This window comes from Macrobrachium nipponense, chromosome 8 (assembly GCF_015104395.2).
Source record: "Macrobrachium nipponense isolate FS-2020 chromosome 8, ASM1510439v2, whole genome shotgun sequence".
NCBI classification, from domain to species: domain Eukaryota; kingdom Metazoa; phylum Arthropoda; class Malacostraca; order Decapoda; family Palaemonidae; genus Macrobrachium; species Macrobrachium nipponense.
The window spans coordinates 105,830,649-105,856,609 of record NC_087203.1 but is presented as its reverse complement, the minus strand read 5'-3'; the positions used below and the strand labels follow the sequence as shown (position 1 = coordinate 105,856,609).

Below are 25,961 nucleotides of genomic sequence, written 5' to 3'. Positions count from 1 at the left end.
TTCTGAGCTCACTGCAACTGACCTACTTTGGCAGGTTTTCCGGAATCTAATTTTATGCTGAACTTATACGTTTAGGGTCCTTACAATGTATTTCCTTTTCACAGACAAATTCTAGCATCGAACATCCCTTAGGTTGGGATCATCAAAGTTCACAGCCGAAAGAGGTATCATGAACAGCTTAGTCAGAGTAGTATTTAATTGGATTCATACCAAGGACAGAAATAATGGGCCAGGCATGACAAGAATCACCGGTGGATCTCGTGAAGCTATAATAAACAAGATAAAGGAATTCTTCGGAAGGTTCGAACTGATGATTTCCACGCAATATAGGTGAATTTAAATTGTTTGAGAGGTTCTCAGGTCAAAGTCCATGTGCTGCATTTTCGTTTCACAGAACTTAGACATTCCGACAAAACTTGAGCAACAGTTTTTGATTTTGAAAAGATCAAAGGCAGTATGATAATAAGCTGCTGAGGCAAAAACCAAATATGATTTTAGACGTATACATACACAGACCAAATCCTATAAAAATACAATTAAGTTAAATAAGATATATATATATATATATATATATTATATATATATATATATATATATATATATATATGTGTGTGTGTGTGTGTGTGTGTGTGTGTATGTAACTGAATCACTAAAGTTAGGAACGTGATAAATCCATAAATAAAGATATATTCCACGAAGGAATATATATATATATATATATATATATATATATATATATATATATATATATATAAGTGGGTGTAAAGAAAGACCAGTTAGGTTAACAAAACTGATGTTGCAACTCTAGCATGGTTTTTTGGTTGTTCGACTGACTGTGCAATCGTTGTATATCAAAACCTCTTAAACCTTATCAATAACGTTTATCGAAGGGTTTTTCCAATCATTAAAACATCACAGTCGACGCGCTATTTACTTGTTCCTCTGTGCACTCAATAAAGCCGACTTGATTTCTACATTCATTAGTTTTTTGCAAGGTAAGAATTGAAATTAGATTGGTTCATGAGTGCATACGTGATATATGTATATATATATATATATATATATATATATATATATATATATATATATATATATATATACACATGTGTGTGTGTGTGTAACTGAATCACGAAAGTTTGGAACGTGATAAATGCATAAATATAGGTATAAGCCATGAAGGAAAGTGAAATACTGGAGTAGCTACTCCGGTGTTTCACTTTCCTTCATGGCTTCCTTTCTTACCTTTTATATATATATATATATATATATATATATATATATATATATATATATTTTACATTTAATAATTGTTTATGTTTAAGATAGTATTTACCGCAAGAGATAAAATTTTTAACAAATGTTGTGATGCTATGCTATATTCTATAGCGCTTATTTTGCTATGTAAGTACTACTATGTTGTAGTTACTACAATGAGATTTAGTAGGTAATGAGTATTTCATTTAGATTTTAGAGGATAAAGAAATAGGAAAGTTTTCCTTCAAAGTATATTTCATTTTCTGTGATGAGTCTTAGGGTTGAACTCTTTATTCCTAATGTGAGGTTATGGTGAAGAAAGTTAAATCCCTTATAGCAAAATTCGAGTGTCCGGGTCCCCCCCCCCCCCCCCCCCCCCCCCCCCCCCCCCCCCCCCAACGTTGGTCTGTCATTTTCAATTGCAGATGTTTGACACCAAGTTTGAAACTGCAATGTGTTATGTTACGATTATGTCGGAAAACGTGAGGTAAATATAACGAAAACACAATTATTTGCACAGTAGTATGACCGATGGATTGAATTTTATTTTAACTTACCTAATTGTACGTGATATCTGGGTTTCGTAACCTAAATTAGGTGTTTTCACATTAGGGTAAATCTAGTAGACCTCTATGTAGGCCTGGACGTATTTGTAATTGCCTCAAGATATTAAACTCCAATTCTCATTTAACACAGGTAGACCTTGACGAAGCACTAGCTATAGGTAGTTCCTCTTGGTCAGCCTGGAATGTTTCAAGGAGTTGAAGGCTTTTGAGTTACCAGCAAGACGATGTCAGGTCTGCTATTTAGTTATGGGAGCACTCGTTTTATTTTCCCCATATACATTTACTATAAAGGGCCAGTTAAACCTAGGCTATGCTTATTTTTTAAGGGTAATTTTTCCTGATCCACAGCACATTTGTATGGCCAATCGAAATTATTGCCAAGGGTAGGCTAAGCTAGGCTAATTGTAATTTCTTGATTACAAGGTATAGGTGTTACTTTTTTTTTATCATACTGAATAACGAGTAACTAAACTATTACCTAGCTACTACTCAAATTGATCTGACATTGTTTTTTTTTCATTATTATTATTATTAAATGCTAGTCTAGGGGGTAAATAGAAAATTTGAAACTTCATAAGGGGGTCGTGGAGTTGAATAGTTTGACAACCCCTGTTCTAGATTGTATTATTGTAGCCTACATTCATTTTTTTGCTAGTGTAGCTACTTATGGTAAAGTTAATCCTTATTTTGCATGATGTATTCTTTGGATTCTACTTAGGTATTCCATTAAAAAGTAATTGTTTAGTGGAAGAAGATAAAAGACAAAGCATCCTTATAGAAAAAGAAACCAGTTATTTTAATAAGACTTTTTTGTAAGGCAAAAAACTGCATGGCATGCCTTAGCTATGTGAATATTTATGGAGTGTGAGTTGGATGAAAAAACCTTGAAGATGAAAACCAATTAGGGGGTTAGTTCCATCAGTGCACATCTCACAGTGCACTGTAGGAATTACTCTACTGTACCTCTGTTCTTATTCTCTTGCTTTCATCCTACTTTCCACCCTCTCCTTGCCATTGTTTCCTGACCTGCCAAATTTTTATATTTGATTTCTATATACAGTCAGAAAAGCATCTTTTATGATGATCATGGATTTGATAAGGATGATATACGTAGTGAGGATTACGCAAGGCTGATTTCAAGCTCGTAGTGAAGTATTAAAAAGAATTATGGTAAGTTATTGCAGTTTGGGAGGAAGGGACTTCTGTGATGTCAAGCTGTTCACATATGTGCTCATGCCTCTGGAATTAGGAAGGCATCATAACATTCTCTGTCGTGAAACATTAGTTTTCATACAATCAACTTACCTGTCAAGATATATACATAGCTAAGACTCCGTCGTCCCAGCTATGTATATATCTGCCAGGTAAGTATGTATGAAACTTATTGTAACATAACAATATCATATTTCATCAATTTAAAATGGGCAAAATCAATGCCTGAAGTTACAAAGGCAGGGGGGAAAGTATAAGTACCTTTTGAGAATTCCAACAAGAATATGAACTTAAGTGGGTAAGTTTACCAAAGGCATTGAAATTATTAAAGGCTTAAGTGATAGCTATTTGATAAAAAAAAAAAAAAAAAAAAAAAAAAAAAAAAAAAAAAAAAAAAAAAAAAAAAAAAAAAAAAAAAAAAAAAAAAAAAAAAAAAAAAAAAACGATGAGTGATATTGTAAGGAAAATACTGTAGGGCCAAAACATTCTCATGATTTAATTTCATATTTGAAATGATGATAATGTGTGTAGGTTTGGTAGCTACCAAAGATCCCTTGATGCTGTAATATTTATACCTTGTAGTGTTTGTAAGTGAAATCATATTTCTCAAGTGGAAGGGCTTTGTGGGGTAAATGAGGATAGATTTGATTCAGTTTAAGATACAGTAGGTCAGCTAAAATTTCATCTGTTAAAAAAAGTATGGAGAACTTTTCGAATATTCTTCATGGATAAACTTGTTTAAATCATTAATTGAACTTTAGGTTCCTGTTGATTAGTTGTATGTATTATGTGTACCTCTTTACAGATAGAGTAGCTATGATAGCAGTTAAAGGTCTATTGCAAATGAAAATAGAAGGAATCCTGCTAAATGATTTTGACTCTTCCTTCTCTTTTTAAGAGGCTGGTTTAAAAGAAGTCAGGAAGTGGTCCATGAACTTTCCAAATGATGGTCCCTGATTGGGAGATTTTTTTGGATTTATTAGAACTTTGGTATACCAGTACAGTACAGTAGGATAATATATTTAGATTACTTGTTTATTCAGTATATTAGTGGAATGAAATTGTTAGAAGTGGATCAGATGATATTTTGCTTTTCTTACAGCCCTCTTTTTATGTGATTTTTAAATTTGGATAACTTGCTAAACCTGCATGTGATATTGTGTGGATGTTACAAATAATGCAACGTAAAGGAGTTCTTAGCAAAGAAAGAAGGCAGAATATCATCATCACCAAAGATTGTACCGTCACATGAGAAATCAGAGATAAGAAAAATTTAACTTTTGTTGTGAAATGGCTCATGATTTTGATGTTTGTGAGGTATTCTTGAAAAAGTTTTTGGGTTGTGATTTGGATGAATAGAAAGAGTAAAGGTTGGAACATTGGGAAAGGCTATAAACTTTTGTAACACTTTTCAACTTCATTTCTTGATGATGAACTTGTGAGTAAGCAACATGAAAACAATCGGTCTGAGGAAAAGGAAAGAGTATCCTGAATTATTGTTAGGATTGATTGAAACAACAAGGTTACTCAAGTTCTTTCTTTAATCTTGCCAGTTGGATTTAACATGTAAGTAATCTTGAGAACAAGGCATTAGTGCCTCACTTTTGGATGACTTGTCTGATGGATGTGTTATCAAAGAGCCTGCATTATGGAAACTAAAGTCAGATGGTCCATACATAAGGTTATCAACAGTATAGGTTACTAAAAGAATTTCATGTAAGGAGGTAAATGGACATGTGGTAAAAGCCTGAGATTCGAAAAAAATCTCCTTTTGTGTGTTGATTGCAGGAGTAGCTTTCCAGCAAATCATAGCTGTACAGTATTCCAAAATTGAAACTGCTCAGTATTGGCCTCACCTTAGGAACTGGCGTAATAATGGTGGCACCTTCTTCAAAAGGGAAAGGCATCAGAGGAAGTTTTATGAACTACAGTGTACATACTGTATTGTTACTGTATAGTACATACGTATATTTGAATTACGGTATTATTTTTATTACGTTAGTATTCAACACAAGTAGTAGTACCAAACTCTGAACAGGTACATAATTTGAAAAATATTAAAAAACCTGTAAATTATTGCATAAAATGTGGTAATTAAGAAACTTTGTGAAATTTACCTTTAACAGGTGGGAATTTGGGACATGAATGCTAAAGCCATTACCTTTTTGCTCATTGCCTTCATCCTTCACACAGGTAAGCTTCTTTCATTATGATGATAATAGTATACTAAATAATAAACAAATTAGTATTCCTGTAAGCTTTTTGCCATAGTTCTGGTTATAAAAATAAAGCTTTAGATTAAGCTACTCAGCACTGAATCTATTGAAAATAATCACAATTTGTTGATTTTCAAAGTAAAATTACACATTATTTTCTTCATTTTTACACAGGATGCTGTCAGTACTGTTACACTGGAATCCATGATGCAAAAATTAAGTTGTATTGTCCTTCAGAAACATGTTTGAAACATGTCACAGAGTATGGTAAGTTATTTTATTTGGGGTATCTATGATTAGCTATAAGAGACACACACTCATATATTATTTAGGATGAATCTTTCTTACTGTTAAAGATAGCTATGTGTTCCTGCTGGCAAGTGGGCCAGCATTCAAAATATAAGAAGAAGATTGCTTAGCTGACCCAGATGACTTGTTCTTCACCAAGTGTGCCTTGAATGTTTTAGCTCTTGTCAGAATTCTTCTTGCCACATGGTTATGTGGTTGTCAATACTTTCACTGGTTTGACTGTTACTTTAACACAGTATTGTGACTTTTGGCATTTTGATAGGATGTCTTCAATGGGAAGGAAAGTAACATCATCAGGTTTTGTAGCAATGATTCTGTGTAGGTAGGATATTTTCTTATAAGATGCATAGATGCAGTTTGTGCCAGTTGTAGGGGTCAGGAGTGTGACTTCCAACGTAAAAGGGAAGAGTGTAGGGACTGGTGAAGGGACATTATGCTTAAATTCTTCAAACATAAGAAAAGGAGGCAATCCAAGGATTGGCCAGAGACAGTTGGAAGAGTTTGCTACCAGGGAACTGGGTCAATTCTCAGGGCAAGGTTGATTTGTCCCCTCTGACATCTTTCTATTATTATGTTCCAGTAAACATTTGACTCATTCACTTGACTCATTCACCAAAGGATCCTTTTGCGAAGGGCAAGTCATTTGTACCAAATTTTGACTTCACTCTTTGTCAGATCTAGTGAGATTAGCACTAATATAGATACTAATGTAGTAAACCATAATGTTAAGAGTATTTGTCTCCTTAGTAAGTTGCTCTGTTTGTTAATTTAACTCAGTCAGCTGTTGAACCCATCTTATCTGTTTCTGTATCTTATTTGCTTACCCAGTTTTTCACTCCCCTATCTTCTTGAGATTCATTCAGCCTTTATTATTTGTTTCTTCATATCTTTTCTTTCTGCCTTCTCTAATGTTCCTCTTTTGACTTCTCCCCTTTTCACAGGAGCTTCAGTGGATAGATACCATTCTAGCAATATTAGTGTTTAGGAATTTTCTTTCTAGTAGTTGGACTCAGTCTTTGAGGCAGTTTTGAGGGATGTGGTGGGGTCAGGCATTGCTGGCTTTTCTTGTTCCAAAAGCATCCATAGGTTGGTGCCCAGTGTTTGACATGTTAAACCTGAACGAGTCGATTCATCTACCCATGTTCTTCATTGAGTCATTTAGCACGTTTCTAACAGTAGTTCAGCAAAATGACTGGATAATATCAGTAGATATGCAGGAGACATATTTCCATATCCCAATAAATCCTTGGTCATGCAAGTTCCATAGCTTTTCACTTTCAAAACAGTTCAGGTGCCTTGCTTTGGTCTCTGTGTAGCACCTCAAGTGTGTATGAGGCTTACATCACCCATAGGTAGCTGATGATATCTTTCAGGAATGAGACTTCTCTTCTTAGACAACTGGTTAGTTTTACCAAACTCTTACAGTGGGTTTCTGAGAGCTAAGGAAATTTTAAATTGTCTGGCCCAGTCTTCGAACATTCAGATCACTCACCAGAAGTCATCCTTGGTTCAGACTAAGTCTGTCTCCTCTCTAGGAATGAGGATAGGCTCTTACAGTTTTCAGGCTTTATCTTCAGTCACATGGACAACTTCTTGTCTTTCTCAAAGGATTTCAACCGTGAAAGCAGCTTCCAGTAAAGCAATGGGTTTCTCCATTGGGATATAAAACCCCTGGGAAAGTTTGTCAAGTTGGCGAGGCCCAGGATGAGATCAGTGCAATTTTACTTGGGACTTGGGACAAGAAGTCCATTCCAGACCCACATCTAGTTTCAGTTCTATTAAGTCTTTTGGGAATGTTAGAGTGGTGGACACACCATCAAAGACATCTGGCTGGTTGATCCCTGAAGGTGAGGAACCCAGATTTCACACTATTGTTAGATGCATCAGTGAAAGGTTGGGGAGGGTTTCTGGGTAATCGGGGTGTCAGGAGTTTGGTCATCCTGAGAAAAAGTTGTATATAAACAATCTTGAACTGATTGCTTTTTGGAAAAGCATGCAGCAATGCAAAAAGCAGATGAGGGACAAGGTGTCAGTGAAATTTTCCTGCAATAGGACTTCCCTAGCATACTTCAGGAATCAGGGTGGCACAAGGTTAACTTCCAGTTTATTGCTCTTCCTTTGGAGACCCTCAGCCTTGGGCTGAGGGAATGCTTCTCCAGGACTGATCCAACCTAGATTCAGATGCCTTGCCACCTTTTGCAAAAGTAAAAAATAATACAAAACAAGTTTCAGGAAATTACAAGTTGACGTGTGGCTCTTAGGTGGCTACAGATAGAATGGTTTCCAGACCTTCCGTCCCTAATGTTAGATCTTCCTTAGATTCTTTTATTCTGGAAAGAAGAACCGAGATTTCATTGAAACATCCACATGCTTCATTTACTGCTTTAACCATTTCCTATAAGTAAGATGTCTCAAGAGTCTGTCCTTAAATCAAGGAGAGACTCAACTTATACCTTGTATCAGAGACAGTGGTTTGTATATTGCTCATGGTGGTGCTCTAGAGGGAAATCCTGCACCCATACCTGTACAGACAACATTGTAAAGTTTTGCTGTTTTCTGAGTATAGCATCCAACTTTAACCTACTACTATACTAGGTTATAGGCAGATGCTATCCTGTATTGCTCCATGTTCAGTTTGATGTCTCAAATGATCCTGGCCCTAAGGATGTTTTTAGATTATTTGAGGTTGAAACATCTAGGATCCAACACTGTATCAACCTCTGTCATGTAATAGATGTAGTATTAAATTTTTATCATTAGATCCTTTTGAACCATTAGAAACTGCTCCATTGAAATATTTAACAATAAAACCTTCATTTTTGTACATTCAACTTCCCTGTCAGATATATACTTAGCTTTAGACTCCGTCGTTCCCGACAGAAATTCAAATTTCGCGGCACACGCTACAGGTAGGTCAGATGATCTACCGCCCTGCCGCTGGGTGGCAGGACTAGGAACCATTCCCGTTTTCTAATCAGATTTTCTCTGTCGCCGGTTCCGACAACATCGTTGTTGGTTCCTCCTGACCTGATTTTTGCTTTTCGTTCGCCTTTGATCATCTGGACTGTCTTTTTTTATTTTTCTTAGGATGTCGGACTCTAGTTATGTAATTAGTGTGTGTATGAATGAGGGGTGTAATGTGAGACTACCGAAGGGTTCGGTAGATCCTCACACAGTATGTAAGCGGTGTAGGGAGAATGAATGTTCCTTCACTAATCCTTGTAATGAGTGCGAGAATCTGAGTGAGGAAGGATGGAATGCTCTAACCTCCTACTTGAGGAAGTTAGAAAAGGATAGGCTTAGAAAGGCTTTCTCTCGAAGCTCTAGTAGGTCTCGGTCTAACGAGCCAGTTAGGGATTCAATAGTTCCTATCCATGACGTAGTTGTAGCATCCTCTCCTACAGTATCAGCTCCTTCACCCTTCACCAAACCTGCGGATTCGTCTGTGGAGTTGGCGAACTTGAAGGCCGCCCTCAAAAGGATGGAGCTCCAAATGCGAGCAATCGAAGGTAAGGGAAGTGCAGTGCTCAGTGATTGCAGTGTACCCAGTGCAAGTGGAGGGGGCGTCTGATCGGCTCTGCAACGCTCCCAGGCCTAGACCTCTTCCAAACTCCCAGGCCCAGAGGAGGAGGAATGTCGAAAGCCTTACAGAGGTTGTGGAGAATCCCCACCGGTCAGGCGTCCCTTCGGCAGGATCTGTAGTATCGTCCCAGACTGCCAGGGATCGCTGTTGCAAAGGCATCCTTAAAGAGTGCTTCTCTTCTTCTGATTCCGCTTCGGCCAGGCGCTGTTGGAGTTCAGCTGAGCAGTCGCGCCCCTTGAAGAGGAGTTGGAAGGCTCCCACCTTTTTGGATTCGAACCCCGAGCGTTTCCCTGAGAATTCTCCTGTGGACAGGAAGAGAGCCAGGAGAGCCCTGTTTAGCCCAGCGCCTTGTTTGGAGTCTCCTTCGTCTTCCAGACCTCCTTCTCCTCTGTCGGAAATGGATCAGGAGGATTCTACTAAGAAGATTCTCCTTAATCTGCAGGAGCAGATTTCGTCGCTGGTGGGAGCCCTTACGAAGGATCCTCCTCGCAGGAAGGACGTTTCCCTTCCTGTCAAGAGATCCTCGCGTCCTCCAGACATGTCAAGCTCCAGGCTCCTCTCTCCGGTTCGACGCTCTCAGCGGGGGTTTTACGATCCTCCCGCTTCTCGCTCGTCTCCTCGTAAGCACTCGGCTCAGGAATGCATAGTGACCGAGCGCTCAGCTCCTTCCAACCGCGAGGCGCCACCCAGCCGCGAGGCGCCAGCCAGATGTGAGGCTCTTTCCAGGCGCCAGCCAGGCGTGAATCTCCAGCCAGGCGCGAGTCTCCAGCCAGGCGCGCGTCGCCAGCCAGGCGTGAGCCGCCAACCAGCTGCGAGCCGCCAGCCAGGCGCAAGCCGCTTTCCAGCCGCGAAGCGACATCCAGGCACGAGTCTCCAGCCAGGCACAAGTCGCCAGCCAGGCGCGAGCCGCCAACCAGGCGTGAACCGCCAGCCAGGCGCGATCCGCTTTCCAGCCGCGAACCGCCAGCCAGGCGCGAGGCTCCTTCCAAGCACGAGGCGCCAACCGAGAGAGAGGGGTCAAGCAAGCACGAAGCGCTTTCCTTCCTTGATGTCCCGGTCGGACATGAGGCGCCTTCCAGGCGCGAAGCGCCAGTTAGGTGCGATGCGCTTCCCAGCAGCACTGCTCCTTCTGTCTGCGAGGCTTCGTCCAGGCGCGAGGCGCCACCCAGCCTTGAAGGTCCTTCCAGGCGTGTGGCGCCAGACCGAAGATCGCCATCTTTCAACCGCTCTTCCTTGGACAGAAGCCCCTCTCCTCACGAGCGCAAACCTGCGTCTCCAGTCAGGCGCGCCTCGCCTCGTAGGCGCTTTCCTTCTTATGACCGCACTTTTTTTGGCTGGTCGGCTTTGTAAGACCTAGATGAGGTTTCAGAGGAGGATTCTCCGAAAGTAGTGGCTTTATCTCACTATAAGACCTTAGCGGCTTTGCTTGTTCAGGAGTTCGGAGACTCCCTCAGCCCAGCCGCTCCTCCCTCGCCTCGATCTTTGTTCTCGAGTACGAGAACGGGCTAAGAGCTCCTCCTTCCTGAGAATGCGCCCTACCATCTGGATGAGAAAAGCTCTCCAGTCTGTAGGGACGTGGTTTAGCTCCAAGGAGGAGGCAGGGAAGACTGTCTTTTCCTGTCCTCCCTCCAAGCTCTCAGGGAGAAGGGGTATCTGGTATGAAACAGGAGAACCCATGGGACTGGCTCTTCCTTCTTCTGCTGAAGCTGATTTTTCTACCTTGGTAGATTCGTCAAGGAGACATGCTCTTCCCACTGCCAAGACCACATGGGATATGTCCGAGATGGACCATCTCCTCAAGGGACTCTTCCATGTCCTGGAAGTCTTCAACTTTCTGGACTGGTCCCTTGGGGCATTGGCAAAGAAAACCCTTGACCCGGAGTTTCTTGGTCCCGAAGTCCTCCACAGCGTTCTGTCCTGCATGGACAAAGCTGTCTGAGACGGGTCGGGCGAGTTAGCCTCCCTCTTCGGTGCAGGGGTGCTTAAGAAAAGAGCTGTATACAGTAATCCCTCGCTTTTCGCGGCCTCAGTGCATCGCGGATTTTTCAAAAATATTCATAAAAAATTCAAAGTTGAGAAAAAATGGCACGGACGCTAGCAGAAGGCAGAGAGAGTACATTAGAACATCAGGTATCAACACGGAGATGGCGCGTAACTCAAAATCCACCTCTGATTCGCTGGCCATCTTGGCTCCTGAATCTCGCAAGCTGATTGGCAGAGCCGCCGAGACGCGTTACCCAGCACCTCTCCCTGCCCAGCGCCCAGCGAAGGAAGACCGTATTCATTGTTCTCTCGTGCTCGTGTCGGTACTCTTGCCGCGTGAAAGTTTTAGCTGTTCTTTTGTGCTTTTTTTGTGCAAAATAGTGCTTGTGACACCCTTGAAAATGGCTCCTAAATGTCCTACACCCTCTACATCCTTTGGTGAACCCAAGAAGAAGAGAAAAATGATGACGGTGAACGAGAAAGTGAAATTATTGGACATGTTTAAGGCAGACAGTAGTTATGCGTCTGTTGCCCGCATGTACAGACTGAATGAATCAACTGTTCGCTACATAAAAAAGACGAATTAAAAATCCGTAAAACTGCCTCAATAACGTTCTCCAAGGACACTAAGTGCGTTGTGACTCCTCGTAATAAGAGGATTGTGCAAATGGAGAATGGAACGGACTGTCGGGAAAAGAAGGTTAGTCTCGATACCAACATGATTCGATACCAACATTGATAGAGGTGAGTTATGTATCTTGTTATAAGAATACAGTTATTATTTACATATACATGTACACACAAAAAAATGTATACTACACATTTAAAAAATAGGGGGGACCCTACTTCGCGGTTTTTCACTTATCGCGGTCGGTTCTGGTCCCCATTAATAGCGATAGGTGAGGGATTACTGTATAGCTCTTTTCTCATGAAATCAGTTTCGCCAGTTCAGAGGGCTTTGTTGCTATACGCACCTCTTTCTAGCCAGCTGTTTCCATCTCAGTTAGTGAGGGACATCTCGCACTCATTAACTGAGAAAGCAACGCAAGACCTGTTGTTCCAGTCCGCTAGAAAAGCGAGACCTGCTGCCCCTTCCGTAAGGAAAGAGTACGTAGTCCTCCGCAAGTGCCCTTTCGAGGACGTTTTTCTTTTCGATCCTCCACCAGAAGGAAAGGACCCGAAAAGAGAGGGAGGTCCTCTTTCAGGCCCTTCAAGAAAGGGAAATAACAGTCAAGTCCTCCAGACGCCAGTAGGTGCCAGGCTTCTAAAATTCTCAGAAGCCTGGGCTCGGAGAGGGGTGGACAACTGGTCCCTCTCGATTCTAAGCAAGGGATACCTCATCCCCTTCAAAGAAAGACCGCCCTTGACCTCGACTCCGAGGGAGCTTTCGGTGAAGTACAAAGACCTTGTTCTGCGAAGAACACTCCTTCTCTTAGTGGATCAGATGTTGGAGAAGGAGGCCATCGAAGTAGTACAGGATCCCCACTCCCAAGGCTTCTACAATCGCCTGTTCCTTGTACCAAAATCCTTCGGGGGGGTGGAGACCTGTTCTGGACGTGTGCGCATTGAATCGGTTTGTGGAGAAAAGGAAGTTCTCCATGGAGACAACTTCCTCGGTTCTTGCGGCTCTACGTCCAGGGGATTGGATGGTCTCCCTGGACTTTCAGGATGCATACTTTCATGTTCCTCTGCATCCGGCATCAAGAAAGTGGTGAGAAAATTCGTGGCCTCGACGTGAACGAGACTCACCCTAATCGCTCCCTTTTGGCCCGCTCAAGATTGGTTCACAGAGGTACTGGAATGGACGGTGGACTTCCCCAGATCTCTTCCACGAAGGAGAGATCTGCTCAGACAACCCCACTTCGAGAGGTTTAACAAAAACCTCCCCGCTCTCTGCCTGACTGCCTTTCGACTATCGAAAGACTCGTCAGAGCGAGAGGCTTTTCGCGAAAGGCTGCTAGCGCGATCGCCAGAGCCCGCAGGTCTTCAACCTTACGGGTGTGCCAATCGAAGTGGGAAGTCTTTCGATGATGGTGCAGGTCGAAGAAGCTGTCCTCTTCCAATACCTCTGTGACCAACATTGCTGACTTTCTTCTCTTTCTGAGAGAAGAATGTCACCTGGCTGTCTCCACGATAAAAGGATATCTGAGCATGCTCTCCGCTGTCTTTAGAAACAGGGGCCTAAAGATAGCGGAAGACAAAGATCTACATGATCTCATCCGGTCCTTTGAGACCACCAAGAAGAAGTCCTCACTTCCACCTGGTTGGAATTTGGACGTTGTATTGAAATTCCAGACCACTAGTAAGTTCGAGCCTCCCCATCAGGCTTCGTTTAGGGACCTGACGAGGAAATTTATTTTTCTCATGGCCCTCGCAACTGCTAAGAGGACAAGTGAGCTCCAAGCCCTGGACTCGAGAGTTGGGTTTAATGGAGACTCTGCGATTTGTTCTTTTAAGCCATTGTTCCTGGCAAAGAATGAAAATCCCTCGAAACCTTGGCCTAGAAGCTTCGAGGTTAAGGGACTCTCCCCCTTGGTAGGGAAGGAGATAGAAAGGTCTCTTTGCCCGGTAAGAACCCTTAAGTTTTATTTACAAAGGAAAAAGCAGCTTAAGGGTAACCTAGAGAGTCCGGTGTGCGGTGAGAGACCCGCAAAGACCCATGTCTAAGAACGCCCTTGCTTTCTTTTTGAGAAGTGTCATCTCTGAAGCACATGAGATGTGTGATGACAACTCCTTACGGCAGCTTCGTGTAAAAGCGCATGAGGTAAGAGACATTGCGACTTCTTTATCGTTCCATAGAAATACTATGTCTATGAAGGATATTCTGGCTGCCACGTACTGGCGATGCAACTCTGTATTTGCATCACACTACCTGAAGGATGTAAGAGTCACTTACGAGAAATGCTTCTCTCTGGGGCCGTACGTATCTGTGGATTCGGTGCTGGGACAGGGAGCTGATGCTAATCCTTAATAGTTTAGTTAGTTTTAATATATGGTGTTGTGTTTTTATGGTTGTTTGAAAGAATGTTTGGGGTAACTTCTTTCAATCTTAGTACTAACCCGTGTTATAGGGTCAGGTGGTTGGGATTAGTGTGTTGCTCCTTGATATTGCCAGAGGCAGGAGGTTTTGTCATATAAGTGGAATAGCACCCATCGACAAAGATCCTCAAGGTTCTGTCAAGTAAGTGGATAAGACCCCATTGACAGATCCCCAAGAACTCTCAGCATAGGTCACTACCTCACAGGCTATTGAGGCGAAGCAGGCTCTTAGACAGTAGCCATGAAGTCTTCTGCCTAACCAGGTAAGAACCAAGGTTTTTAACCTACAACATATGTTGTTTTCCTGTTGTTTTCAGTAGTTAGCTGTCTCTTACCCTCCACCAAGGGTGCCAATCAGCTAAGTATATATCTGACAGGGAAGTTGAATGTACAAAAATGAAATTGTTATGATACAATAAAGTTTTGTACATACTTACCTGGCAGATATATACAATTAAATGGCCCGCCCAGCCTCCCCGCAGGAGACAGGTGGAAGAGAAAATCTGATTAGAAAACGGGAATGGTTCCTAGTCCTGCCACCCAGCGGCAGGGCGGTAGATCACCTGACCTACCTGTAGCGTGTGCCGCGAAATTTGAATTTCTGTCGGGAACGACGGAGTCTAAAGCTAAGTATATATCTGCCAGGTAAGTATGTAAAAACTTTATTGTATCATAACAATATCATTTTAGTAGCATTTGCAACTGCTAAGAGGGTAAGGGAATTTCAAGCATTCTTTTGCAATATAAGCTTATGTAAAGGAGATGCTATTTTTTTCTTTTGTTACCCTTTTTTCAGGGCCAAGAGTGATGTTAATGCAAAATGACTTTTGAGACGTTAAAAACCCGAATTTGACTTCCATAGGGGGCCGGAAAGCCCTTCTCTGCCTATTAAGGGTGATTAAGATTTATTCATATAGATTACAGCCTATCAGAGGCAAAGTTAATCACGTTTTTTGGTGGTTAGGAGGCCTAACACTCCTTTGTCAAAATGATATTTTTTTTCTTTAGGTGTTTGGTCAGATTTACTTACAAGAAGCTAGACCCTGATCTGTAAAGAGAATTATTCCTGTAGGGGGTAGTGCCATCAGTGCACTTCATGGGGTGCACTGTAAGCATTACTAAAGGTTCTTTGCAGCGTCCCTTTGGTCTCTAGCTGCAACCCCTTTCATTTCTTTTACTATACCCCCATGCTTATTATATTTCTTCCATCTTGCTATACATCCTTAACTAACAATTGATTCATAGTGGAACTGCGAGATTTTTCTCCTGTTACACCTTTCAAACCTACTTTCTCTGAATTGCCCTTCCAGTGCTGAATGACCTCATAGGTCCCAGTGTTTGGCTGTTGCCCTAAACTTATTAATTACGAGCTGTTCTGCTTCATTTACTTTTTCAGAAATTTGTCTGGAAGACGTTATTAATGTTGTGCACTGGAGGTACTATAATTTTGCTTTTAGAGTTATTAACTTAAATCCCAGGTTTGAGTTTGTTGGGAGCATGAAGGTACAATTTTTTATGGGAGTGTATCATTATATCACTTTTAATTGGACTGTCATTTATTGGGCATTTGAACCCAGGCACTGGTCTATCCATGCCACTTGTGGGGAAGTGGTTTTCTCTTCTAGACTGCCCTTCCCTACTCATGCATGAGAGCCTTGCTCCATGAATGGAGTCCACCGACAGGTCAGTTAAAAATGTTTTGGGTTTCATTCAAGAAACCTTTGTATCACTTGGATGAGCAGTTTTTGTCTAGCTGCATTAACAAACCACCTTATGGTCAACGTAGAAATCAGCTTTCCTTAAGTGGGTAAGATTCTTTTCAAATAATGTAAATTTTTATAATAAAATTAATTTGGTTACTTACCTACTCTTACAGTAGGACTTGAACACTTAGTGGGCTGTCAAGAAGATTAACAGGTGAAGTAGACAGTCGTTCAGGTTATCCAAAGTGGTGGTATTATACCCTATCGGCTCCTTCAAGGCGATTTAGGCGTTGTCCCCTACGTTGCCAAATGTACTTCTCTCCAGTTTTTAAAGGCCTGCCCTTCCCATTTACCCCTTTTTAATCTGTGCATCTGTCAAAGAGGTATAACCTCCTTGGCGTTGTTAATGTCTCCTGGGAGCAGTATACTTCTGGGTGTTCCCTATTGCCTCAACACTCCTAAAATATTTCCATTCTTCCAGGTCTCTGTTTTTCATATAGGTCTAATTAAATCTCATTTAGACCTTTCTCGTGGTTATCACAAGCTACTGGACTTCCTTACTTTTAATTTACATATATATATATATATATATATATATATATATATATATATATATTATATATATATATATATATATATATATATATATATATATATATATTATATATATATTATATATATATATATAATATATATATATATATATATATATATATATATATATATAATATATATATATATATATATACAGAGAGAGAGAGAGAGAGAGAGAGTGCTGTTGACTTTCGAAAAGGATTCTGTTTGTAGACAGATAAGAGAGCTCAGCATAAATGTACATAGGTTACATAAATAAGATTATCGGCAGCAATTTAACTTATTATCTATTCATACTATGGTCCTCAGTTTCTTTCCAGTAAGATTATTCATATAATTTTTCTATTTTTATATCTTCTTTTCTTAACAAACTTAGTTCTAGCTTTGCCATTTACTCGGATTTGTTATTGTTTTTTTTTCTTTGCTTTTGTATCAGTTTTATTGTTAACGTATAAGTACCTTTGCACGAATGCTATACCCAATGGAAAATATTTATTTTTGTTTTATAGTCTTCATAAGGGTTTGTCAAAACAAATATATGATTATTTGGGTCATGAATGTCATATTGATAATACACAAGAATGCCAGGACTAAATATATAGATTTATTACTGCTCATGTTATCTATATAAAACTGACATAACAATCCATTTATATAAATAAATTAATTTTGGGAATTGAATAAGTATTTACATTTAGAATGAATGAAAAGAATTAATGAATATTTACATTACGAATGAAAGAAAAGAATTGATAATTTCATTGAGATCCTGCTGATTGTTCTCTCTAGTATCACTGTTGCTTCTGAGGTGCGTTGCAATGTTTTTGTGACATCCACCATGGGTCCACATTTGTCTTTTATTTAGAAAAGTACTTAACGACCCTATGAACAATTTCTCGAACCTGTGGATGAAGATTAATGCGAGAACGAGGACTTCCTTCCATGTTGTTTGTAAGACGACAGACTGTCAGACTCCTTAATGAGTCAGTGTTTTGACTGGGCTTCCCTTTTGGAGGCACTGGCTGTTTGACATCTTTATGCCCTGAGGTCAGCTTAACACCTGAGAGAGGAACTGGCAGCGCTGTAAATTAATTTTGCCACATTTAAGAATACAGTGGGGGCCTCGTTATCCACGGGGGATAGGGCCCAGAACCCCCCGTGATAAGTAAATACCCGTGTTATCCTGATACCCCCCATTCAAAAATTGCTTAAAAACTGCCTACTTTAATAGTTAACCCACCCAAGACCACTATTCCAATGTTTATAACTGCCTACTTTAGTTCAAACACCAAATATGTTTTCAACTATCACCTAAAACTAAATTCAAGACAGTTTTAAAGTTATTGTACAAAATTAGCCTTAAAAAATAAATGTAGTATATGTACTACTGTACATATGTAGCCTACTAGCCTAGGGATTACAGCTAGAAGCCTACATACGCATGGTGGGCCTCTTTTTTTTTTTTTACAAGGAAAGAGAGGATGAGTGGTAAGAGAACTATCAAAATTATGTAAATCTATGGGTACTCACCAACAATCTATGTTGATAAAAGATGGCGACGATTTTGCAGTGCAATCCAGTAATATAATAACGATAATGCTACCAACAGTATGCAGCGAAACATCTCTTCCCTTCGTCACAACACGTTAATAGTATATTCCACGTAAAAACCTTCATCTGACCTTTAGGCGTCTTTCCCATAAGAGTAAAAGAATCAGGACTTTTGGATGCCACATAATTAACTCGTTTATATGGGTACAATTTAAAGAACGCGCCGCACACCACATTTCATAACAACAACAACAACCGTGAGTAGGCCAGTGTTGCCAACTGGGAATGGCAATTTCTTGCTAGATTTTGTTCCATAAAAGGCTAAAAAAAAAAAAATCACATACCGTATATACTCGAATAACGTGCAATCTCCCATATCGTGCGACCCCAAATTTTCACCAATAAACAGTGGTTTTTGTGTTTTGTCATGTATCTCATGTATCATGCAAGTTCATAAGGTGGTGGTTTAGCCTGCTAATGGCCGAGTCATTCAGATGTGTGCTGATGCTAGTCAATTTACGGTAATTTTCTTATTAATCTCGAGAATTGAATAGAAAATCTCAAGATTAAAAAAAATCCCAAGATAATAAAATAATTGTAAAATAACACGCCTTGGAGTCCTTAATCATTCTCTCTCTCTCTCTCCTCATCGTCCTCTCTCGTCTCTCCTCTCGTCTCTTCTCTCTCATCTCTCTCTCTCTCTCTCAGGATAAATACGTACGTACTGTAATTTGTCTTTCACCAACGGGTATCAGTAAATGTGTAGACATTGTGTGCGTGTTTAAAAAAAAATGTGCAGTAAACACACATTCCGATGTTTCGGTTTTTGGAATTTTTTCAGATTTCGGAAATGTGAGGTCAGATGCAATAATTTCAAACAAACACCACTACTGCAGCAAAAAACATTTTTTCCCTTTGTTTTTCATTATTGTTATTTATTAATTACAGTTTATTTAAATAAATATTATATAATACTGTTAAATGAATGTGAGATAATTAAGATCACCTATAATAAAATAGTGGGACAATTAATACCATATGTTCACTAATAGGTATTATTTTCAAAACAAACATTCCGTAAAACACAAAAAATATATGTACATAACAATCAAAATATAATAATGTTTTGCAGTTCAACTTGTGAATTTTAACAATAAGTATGACTATATAATATATTTTACCATATCGATCTTGAAGTTGAAGAGTCGTAAAATTCTGAGGATGGTCCGGAAAAGGATTTGTACTTTGTGATTACGTATCGCTACAACACCATGTGGTATTTTCATACCACTATATGATGACGCATCGCTACGACACACTGGTGTTTTTTCATACCACTATACGTTAAAGTTTTATGACATAGAATCGACTTGCGACTTCGTTCCACTTTGATATTTTTAACGATACAATAACTATCATTTGTACTACTAAAACCATCTTCACATAAGTAATTTTTCGTAAGATATGTGTTGTTGCAAAAGCTAGCAAGATATACATAAAAGGCTTTTATAATTTAAGTCATCTTAGATATACATATGCACCCAAACTCATTGTGGGGAAATTTACTACTGTTTCCTCGGATATTGAAATACTTTAGCATCATTCAAACACTTTAATAATAATAATGCATAAATACTAGGCTATACATATTTACATCGTATACAAAATACTACATACCGTTTTATATACACATACTTTTATATTCAAAGTTAACAGTTATATACACATACTTTTATATACAAAGTTATCATAGAGTAGTGATCAGACGACAGCTGTGCACTGGACTACGTACGTACTACTTGGAAGATAAAACGAACAAAAATTTTGTTGTTGTTAGTCGCCGGGATAGATTAACATTTTTCCAGAGATTAAAAAGCTGAATTTTGTTTTGAAGGTATGTCAACCGCGTTATTATATTATTGTTTTTCACGAAGGAATAATTATATAAAGAAAATTATTGAGTAATTTTTGCCGTCAGCAGTCAGAAAATCACGAACATGGTAAACGTTCAAACCTAGTGCCATCCATGGCATGTCTATAAATAGAACAGAAGCAGAGGGCAGTCATTGGATAACAGATCTCCATGGCTACCAACCAACCAATCAGGTGTTAGTTATACAATACTCTGTAATTTCTTAGAATGAACGTTTACACACACGAAGCTAACGATGATGTATGTGTTTTGCATACAGTACGTAGTTTTAGTTTTTATTATTAGTGTAAGTATTTTACTGATTTCATGAAGAATAGAATGATTCCTTCTCATTACTTTGAATGCAAAATGGCTTGAAGATTCTTCCGCAAAAAGAAGAGAAAAAAAAAATTCCTTAGAAGATGATACCTATTTACTAACGCGGTTGACATACCTTCAAAACAAAATTCAGCTCTTTTTAATCTCTGGAAAAATGTTAATCTATCCCGGCGACTAACAACAACAAAATTTTTTTTTTGTTTTATCTTCCAAGTAGTACGTACGTATGTCCAGTGCACAGCTGTCGTCTGATCACTACTCATATGATTAATTTTGTATATAAAAGTATGTGTATATAACTGTTAACTTTGTATATAAAAGTTATGTGTATATAACTGTATGTAGTATTTGTATACGATGAAATATGTATAGCCTAGTATTTATGCATTATATTATTAAAGTGTTTGAATGATGCTAAAGTATTTCAATATCCGAGGAAACAGTAGTAAATTTCCCCACAATGAGTTTGGGTACATATGTATATCTAAGATGACTTAAATTATAAAAGCCTTTATGTATAAGCTAGCATTTGTAACAACACATATCTTACGAAAAATTACTTGTGAAGATGGTTTTAGTAGTACAAATGATAGTTATTGTATCGTTAAAAATATCAAAGTGAACGAAGTCGCAAAGTCGATTCTATGTCATGTTTTTCCTAAACGCGTTGACTTAAAGGAGAACGTTATTTTGGTAGTTTTTATCACTGCCAGAAAACCATAACAATGCAGTGTATGTATGATAATTCTAAAACTATTATTCACTACCAAAATAACGATGATATTTTGTATTGAAAATTAATGTTACATATATTCCAACATTATTACTACGTAGCATGAATAGTACTATAAATATTTCGAAAGATAATCTTGCCTGATGAACGCTACCATAATTTGATTTTTCATATATCGTGTTACATATTTGTCAGCTCTGGCTGGCCTCGCATAGATAAAATGATTTCACTGATATGGAATTACTCCACGAATAGCCTTTTTATTATGAAGATATGACGACTTAAAGGAGAACGTTATTTTGGTTATCACTGCCACAAACCCATAACAATGCAGTGTATGTATGATAATTCTAAACTATTATTCACTACCAAAATAACGATGATATTTTGTATTGAAAATTAATATTACGTATATTCCAAACATTACTACGACATAGCATGATAGTACTATAAAAATTTCGAAAGATAATCTTGCTTTGAACGCTACCATAAGTTGGATTTTCATATACGTACGTACATTTTGTCAGCTGGTCTGGCCTCGCATAGATAAAATTGATTTCGCTGATATGGAATTACTCCACGAATAGCCTTTTTATTATGAAGATATGACGATAATATATAAGGTAAAAATGCTTTTATGTATTTCGTTTACGCTTCGTCGCCAATAACAAACAGCAATACTTACGATAATCTATGACAAATGGAGTTTGTATGACTTCATTGTTCAGAGAAGTTATATGATGAATCTGCCAAAATAATAATGAAGTTCGAATTAATTTTAGCCTTAATGTTATTACTACTGTATTACACTACCACTACTATTAAAATTTCTAAAAGTTTATCAAACAAAAAATGTCGCTTTGAACGCAACCGTATACATAAACCATTTTCGTACGTAAAAGTATATGCTTACATTTGTGGCTGGCCACTCCGACGATAAGTTGAGTGCAATGATGTGGAATTATTCTTCGAATAGGCTATTTATTATGAAGATATGACTATAATATATATGGTAAGAATGGTTTTATTACCTTTATTGTCAGTTAATATCATAATGTGAATGTTTGTGTACGTTGGTGGTATCACACTGCAACTACGCTTAGCCTACCAATGAACGTCGTACATAAACCTTGATAGGCTATTTATTTCGAAGATAGGACAATAATATATTAGGTGAGAATGGTTTTATTACCTTTATTGTCAGTTAATATCATTATATGAGTCTTTAAATGAATGTTGGTAGTTATCGGACACGGCCGAGGGTTAGCCTACCGAAAACATCGCATACGCAAGCACAACAAACCCGTGATGCAGCGATTCATACCAGTGATGTAACATGAGAAACGGTCCAAGAAAAAACCCGTGATTAACTGGATCCGTGAATACTGATCCGTGAATAAGTGATGCCCCACTGTAAACTATTGTTTTATTGTTGTTAAATGCTAGCAAATTACGAGGGCTTTTAATAATTGCCAAAAACTGATCAGCAACCAATTATATTTGTGTTGTATAACTTATGTTGCCTTCATATACCATAAAACATTGAGTTGGAATATTTGATGTGGCAGCGCTGGCAACGTAGGGGGCAACGCCTAAATCGCCATGAAGGAGCCGATAGGGTATAGTGCAATTAAATGGCTGAGTATGGTGAGTATACTTGCAAGTAATACATGTGTAAGGGCAAGGGTCCAGATGAATGAGATAAAAATTTTCCCCTTATAAATGGGTAAGGATGATAAAGATACATGTATAGATATGTCTGATTGACAGAATCCAGAATGATATAATGTGCAGTGCGTTGGCGATGTATGATGAGGTAAGGTTGTGTTGGGTCAGTACTTGGATGGTTGAGTATTAATATTCAGACAGTAATATTTTTCTTTCACTGTTGATGTAGTGGTCAGTGATGTACCAAGATGAGTGACCTACAATGAAAACTAGTCATCATTGTCACATATTCTCAGTTGATCTTCTAAGGGGAAGTGGATGTAAGACCAACAAATGCCAGTCAAAAATCAGGACATAGAATCTTACAGCAAACCCTATGAATCTAGCTTGAGCAACAGTGTTTCAAAATGAGGCTGGTGAAATAGTTTGAAAATTTTTGTAAGAGGTTTGTTAAATTTTAAATTTAATGTCATCACAAATTTATTTGTAAAACAACCATTGGCATTGCATGCTCTTACCTTCCAAATTTCATCACATATTTCCATAGCAAAGTCTGCTCCATCTTCCACATTTTCTTTAACACTCCCAATCTTACTCTTGCTGACATTCATTTCAGGCTCTCTTCTCACAAACACTTTCAACCTCTGTTTGAGACCCTTATAATAACTCTTCACCTACCTCTTTCTGTCATCCTCCATATCACATGTCAGTCAGTTATAATACACTACGCAGTAGTATTATGGTCAATGGTTTGGATAATAATCATTTGATGATGATGAAGTGTTAAGTTTCATACACACCATCAGCAGAAATGTAGATGGAGCCATTTGTTCATGAGAAGTACATTGTAGTATTGTTCTTTTATTTTTTTAAGTTTTTACAAAAGTTTGTAATTATAGATTTATGAATTAATAAATAACAAAAGTTAGGATTCATTTTTTATCTGACAAATGTTGTTTCCTATCAGACAACACCCAGGCTGTTGTCTACAGCTGTAGCCTGAAGAGTCATGATGAAGGCTGCAGAAGAGATGAGTCTCCAGTAGGTTATATTGAAAATTGTTACTGCAAGGGCAATCTGTGTAATGGATCTGGTGCAGTAGCCATAATACTTTATCTCCTGTTGGGAAGTTTTCTCCTGAATATGTTTGTATGATCCTTATTGTAATATTTCTTTGTGCAAAATATATCTACCAAGAGAAAACACACTCAATTTCACTTAATATAGAGTACTGTATGAACTGTATGAAAAATTGCCAGAGGAAATAATTAAAAAAAGTATTTTTTTTTTAAATGTCATTACATTAAACCAACCTTTTGGTCACCAGTATCTACATTTCCAGGTACTAATCCACAATAATGTTCATTCCAAATAATTATGACACAGTTTCAGTATTCCACGTTCATTAATAGTTTAAAATCTTTGTAACAAAGAAATTCTCCATTATTTATGGTTTGTCATGGTCGTTTTGTTTTACAATAAGGTACATATACCCTTACTAAAGCACTGCTCAGTTGTAAGCAGTTAATAATGATGGTACTTCAGAAGGATTACACATTTTATGCATCTTAAATTATGAGTATATTAATCATAAACCATTGTGATCTAAACTTAAAACTATTAGATAGGTTGGGGCCATCTTCATTGTGGCATTTTATGGTTCACGTACACTACATAATTATGGCTACATCCATCAGAGAACTTGATCTTCCTAATTGAATTCTAACACTCATCTCTGTTACTGCTGTTGAGAGGAGGCACGAGTCACACTTCTTCAGTCATTCTAAGCTTGAGGTTACCTTTTTATGTATATTTAAAACAAGACTAGTAGACCACCTCTTTGCAACTACAAGAAGCTGATCTAAGTTTTTAAGGCAACATTAAAACAAAGTTTATCATCATTGTAAATAGTTTTAAGTCAGGAAATTTTTTGTAGTTACATCTCTATGAGAGCATCATGACTCAAAATATTATACGTACTGTACTATAATGAATCACTGGTCTCACATCTGAAAAAGAACTGTAGTTTGTACTTCATAAATTTCAAAATAGTTCATTCTGAACATTAAGATTACTTTCCATTTTTCACAGTATAGCAAACCATTAATTTTTTTGTAGCATGTATGAGAACACTATATGGTACCTAAGGCCACACACTTATTCATAAAAAGCATCTTGGCAGATGGCATTGTTCATGTACAAATAAGGTAATAACTTTCAAATTCAAAAGGCACCTCACGGAAAAATGTGAGACATGGTTCCACTTTCCAACAGGAAGAATTACATAATGTAATATTTCATAAGGATATGTGATAATAAAAGAATTATATGTTCTAAAAAATTAAGGAAATCTCTGTGTAGTTTTTTTGTATGCAAAAAAGTAAAAAATTTGTATTTTTTTTTAATACTCAAAAGTAAAAATAAATGATAAGTAAACTAGTAAACTATCACATTCAACTTGGGAGCTAACAGATCAACCATGGTTTTTAACCCTGGATAAGTAACCTTAAATTTGTGTCATGATTTGGGTAACCTAGGTACGTATTTGTACCAGCGGCTCCAAAGTTATACCATTGTGAACGTATTGGTTCTATTCCATATTACATGTATTTTGTATCAATATTTAATATATTCTTCTATCTGTACAAAGGAAATGTAAAAAAAGGATCAAATAAAAAAATAAATTTTACTTTCAAATTAATGTGAAACATTTGTAATAAAAAAAAAAAAAAAAAAAAAAAAAAAAAAAAAAAAACTTAAAGATAGGGCTGCAGTGTACAATATGCTAAAGAAATATTCACATTTTGATGGTTGAGTATTCAAGAGCACTCCTTGGCCTTCAATTTGAGACCCTACCCATCAAAATATGTTGGAAAGAAAAAGAGTTGCAATGCGTTAGAAAAGGGATTATTTTTTTTTTTATTTTTTATTTTTTTTTTTTTAATTGAAACATTTTGACATGAAAAGTTTTGTTTTTTAAATACTAGAAATTTATATATTTCAATGAAACTTACCATACAATTCTTTCAAGGATTGAAGTTTATCCTAAACCAAAATGAAGATTTTGAAGAGAAAAGAAGGGTAAAATGGCACTTTATTGATTACACCCAAAAGTGCCAAAATTTCGTCATAAAATTTTTCTAAGAAAATGACTACAAATCACGTTAGCTCGAAATTTATCCTAAACACCACAACAAAGTATTTGGAAACCCCCCCCCCCACCCCCCCAAAAAAAAAAAAAAAAAAAAAAAAAAAAAAAAAAAACAAATGGCACTTTTGTAAATGAAATTCATAATACG

The 25,961-nt window shown here is 37.9% G+C and overlaps 1 protein-coding gene across 3 annotated transcripts; it reads left to right on the top strand.

The window, feature by feature from the left end:
* Window positions 1-904: 904 nt before the first annotated feature.
* Window positions 905-25,349, top strand: LOC135222938 (uncharacterized). 3 transcript variants are annotated; one of them, XR_010316396.1, is made up of 4 exons: window positions 905-995; window positions 5,159-5,225; window positions 5,423-5,515; window positions 23,630-25,349. XR_010316396.1 is itself a non-coding variant. In XM_064261389.1 (4 exons), the coding sequence occupies exons 1-4, from the start codon at window positions 2,988-2,990 to the stop codon at window positions 23,815-23,817; spliced, it is 351 nt and encodes a 116-aa protein (XP_064117459.1). In that variant the 5' UTR covers window positions 2,881-2,987; the 3' UTR covers window positions 23,818-25,349. The 3 variants fall into 3 exon arrangements, 1 of the variants encoding a protein (XP_064117459.1); XR_010316397.1 differs by lacking the exon at window positions 905-995 and adding an exon at window positions 1,666-1,741; XM_064261389.1 differs by lacking the exon at window positions 905-995 and adding an exon at window positions 2,881-2,990.
* The last annotated feature ends 612 nt before the right edge of the window (window positions 25,350-25,961 follow it).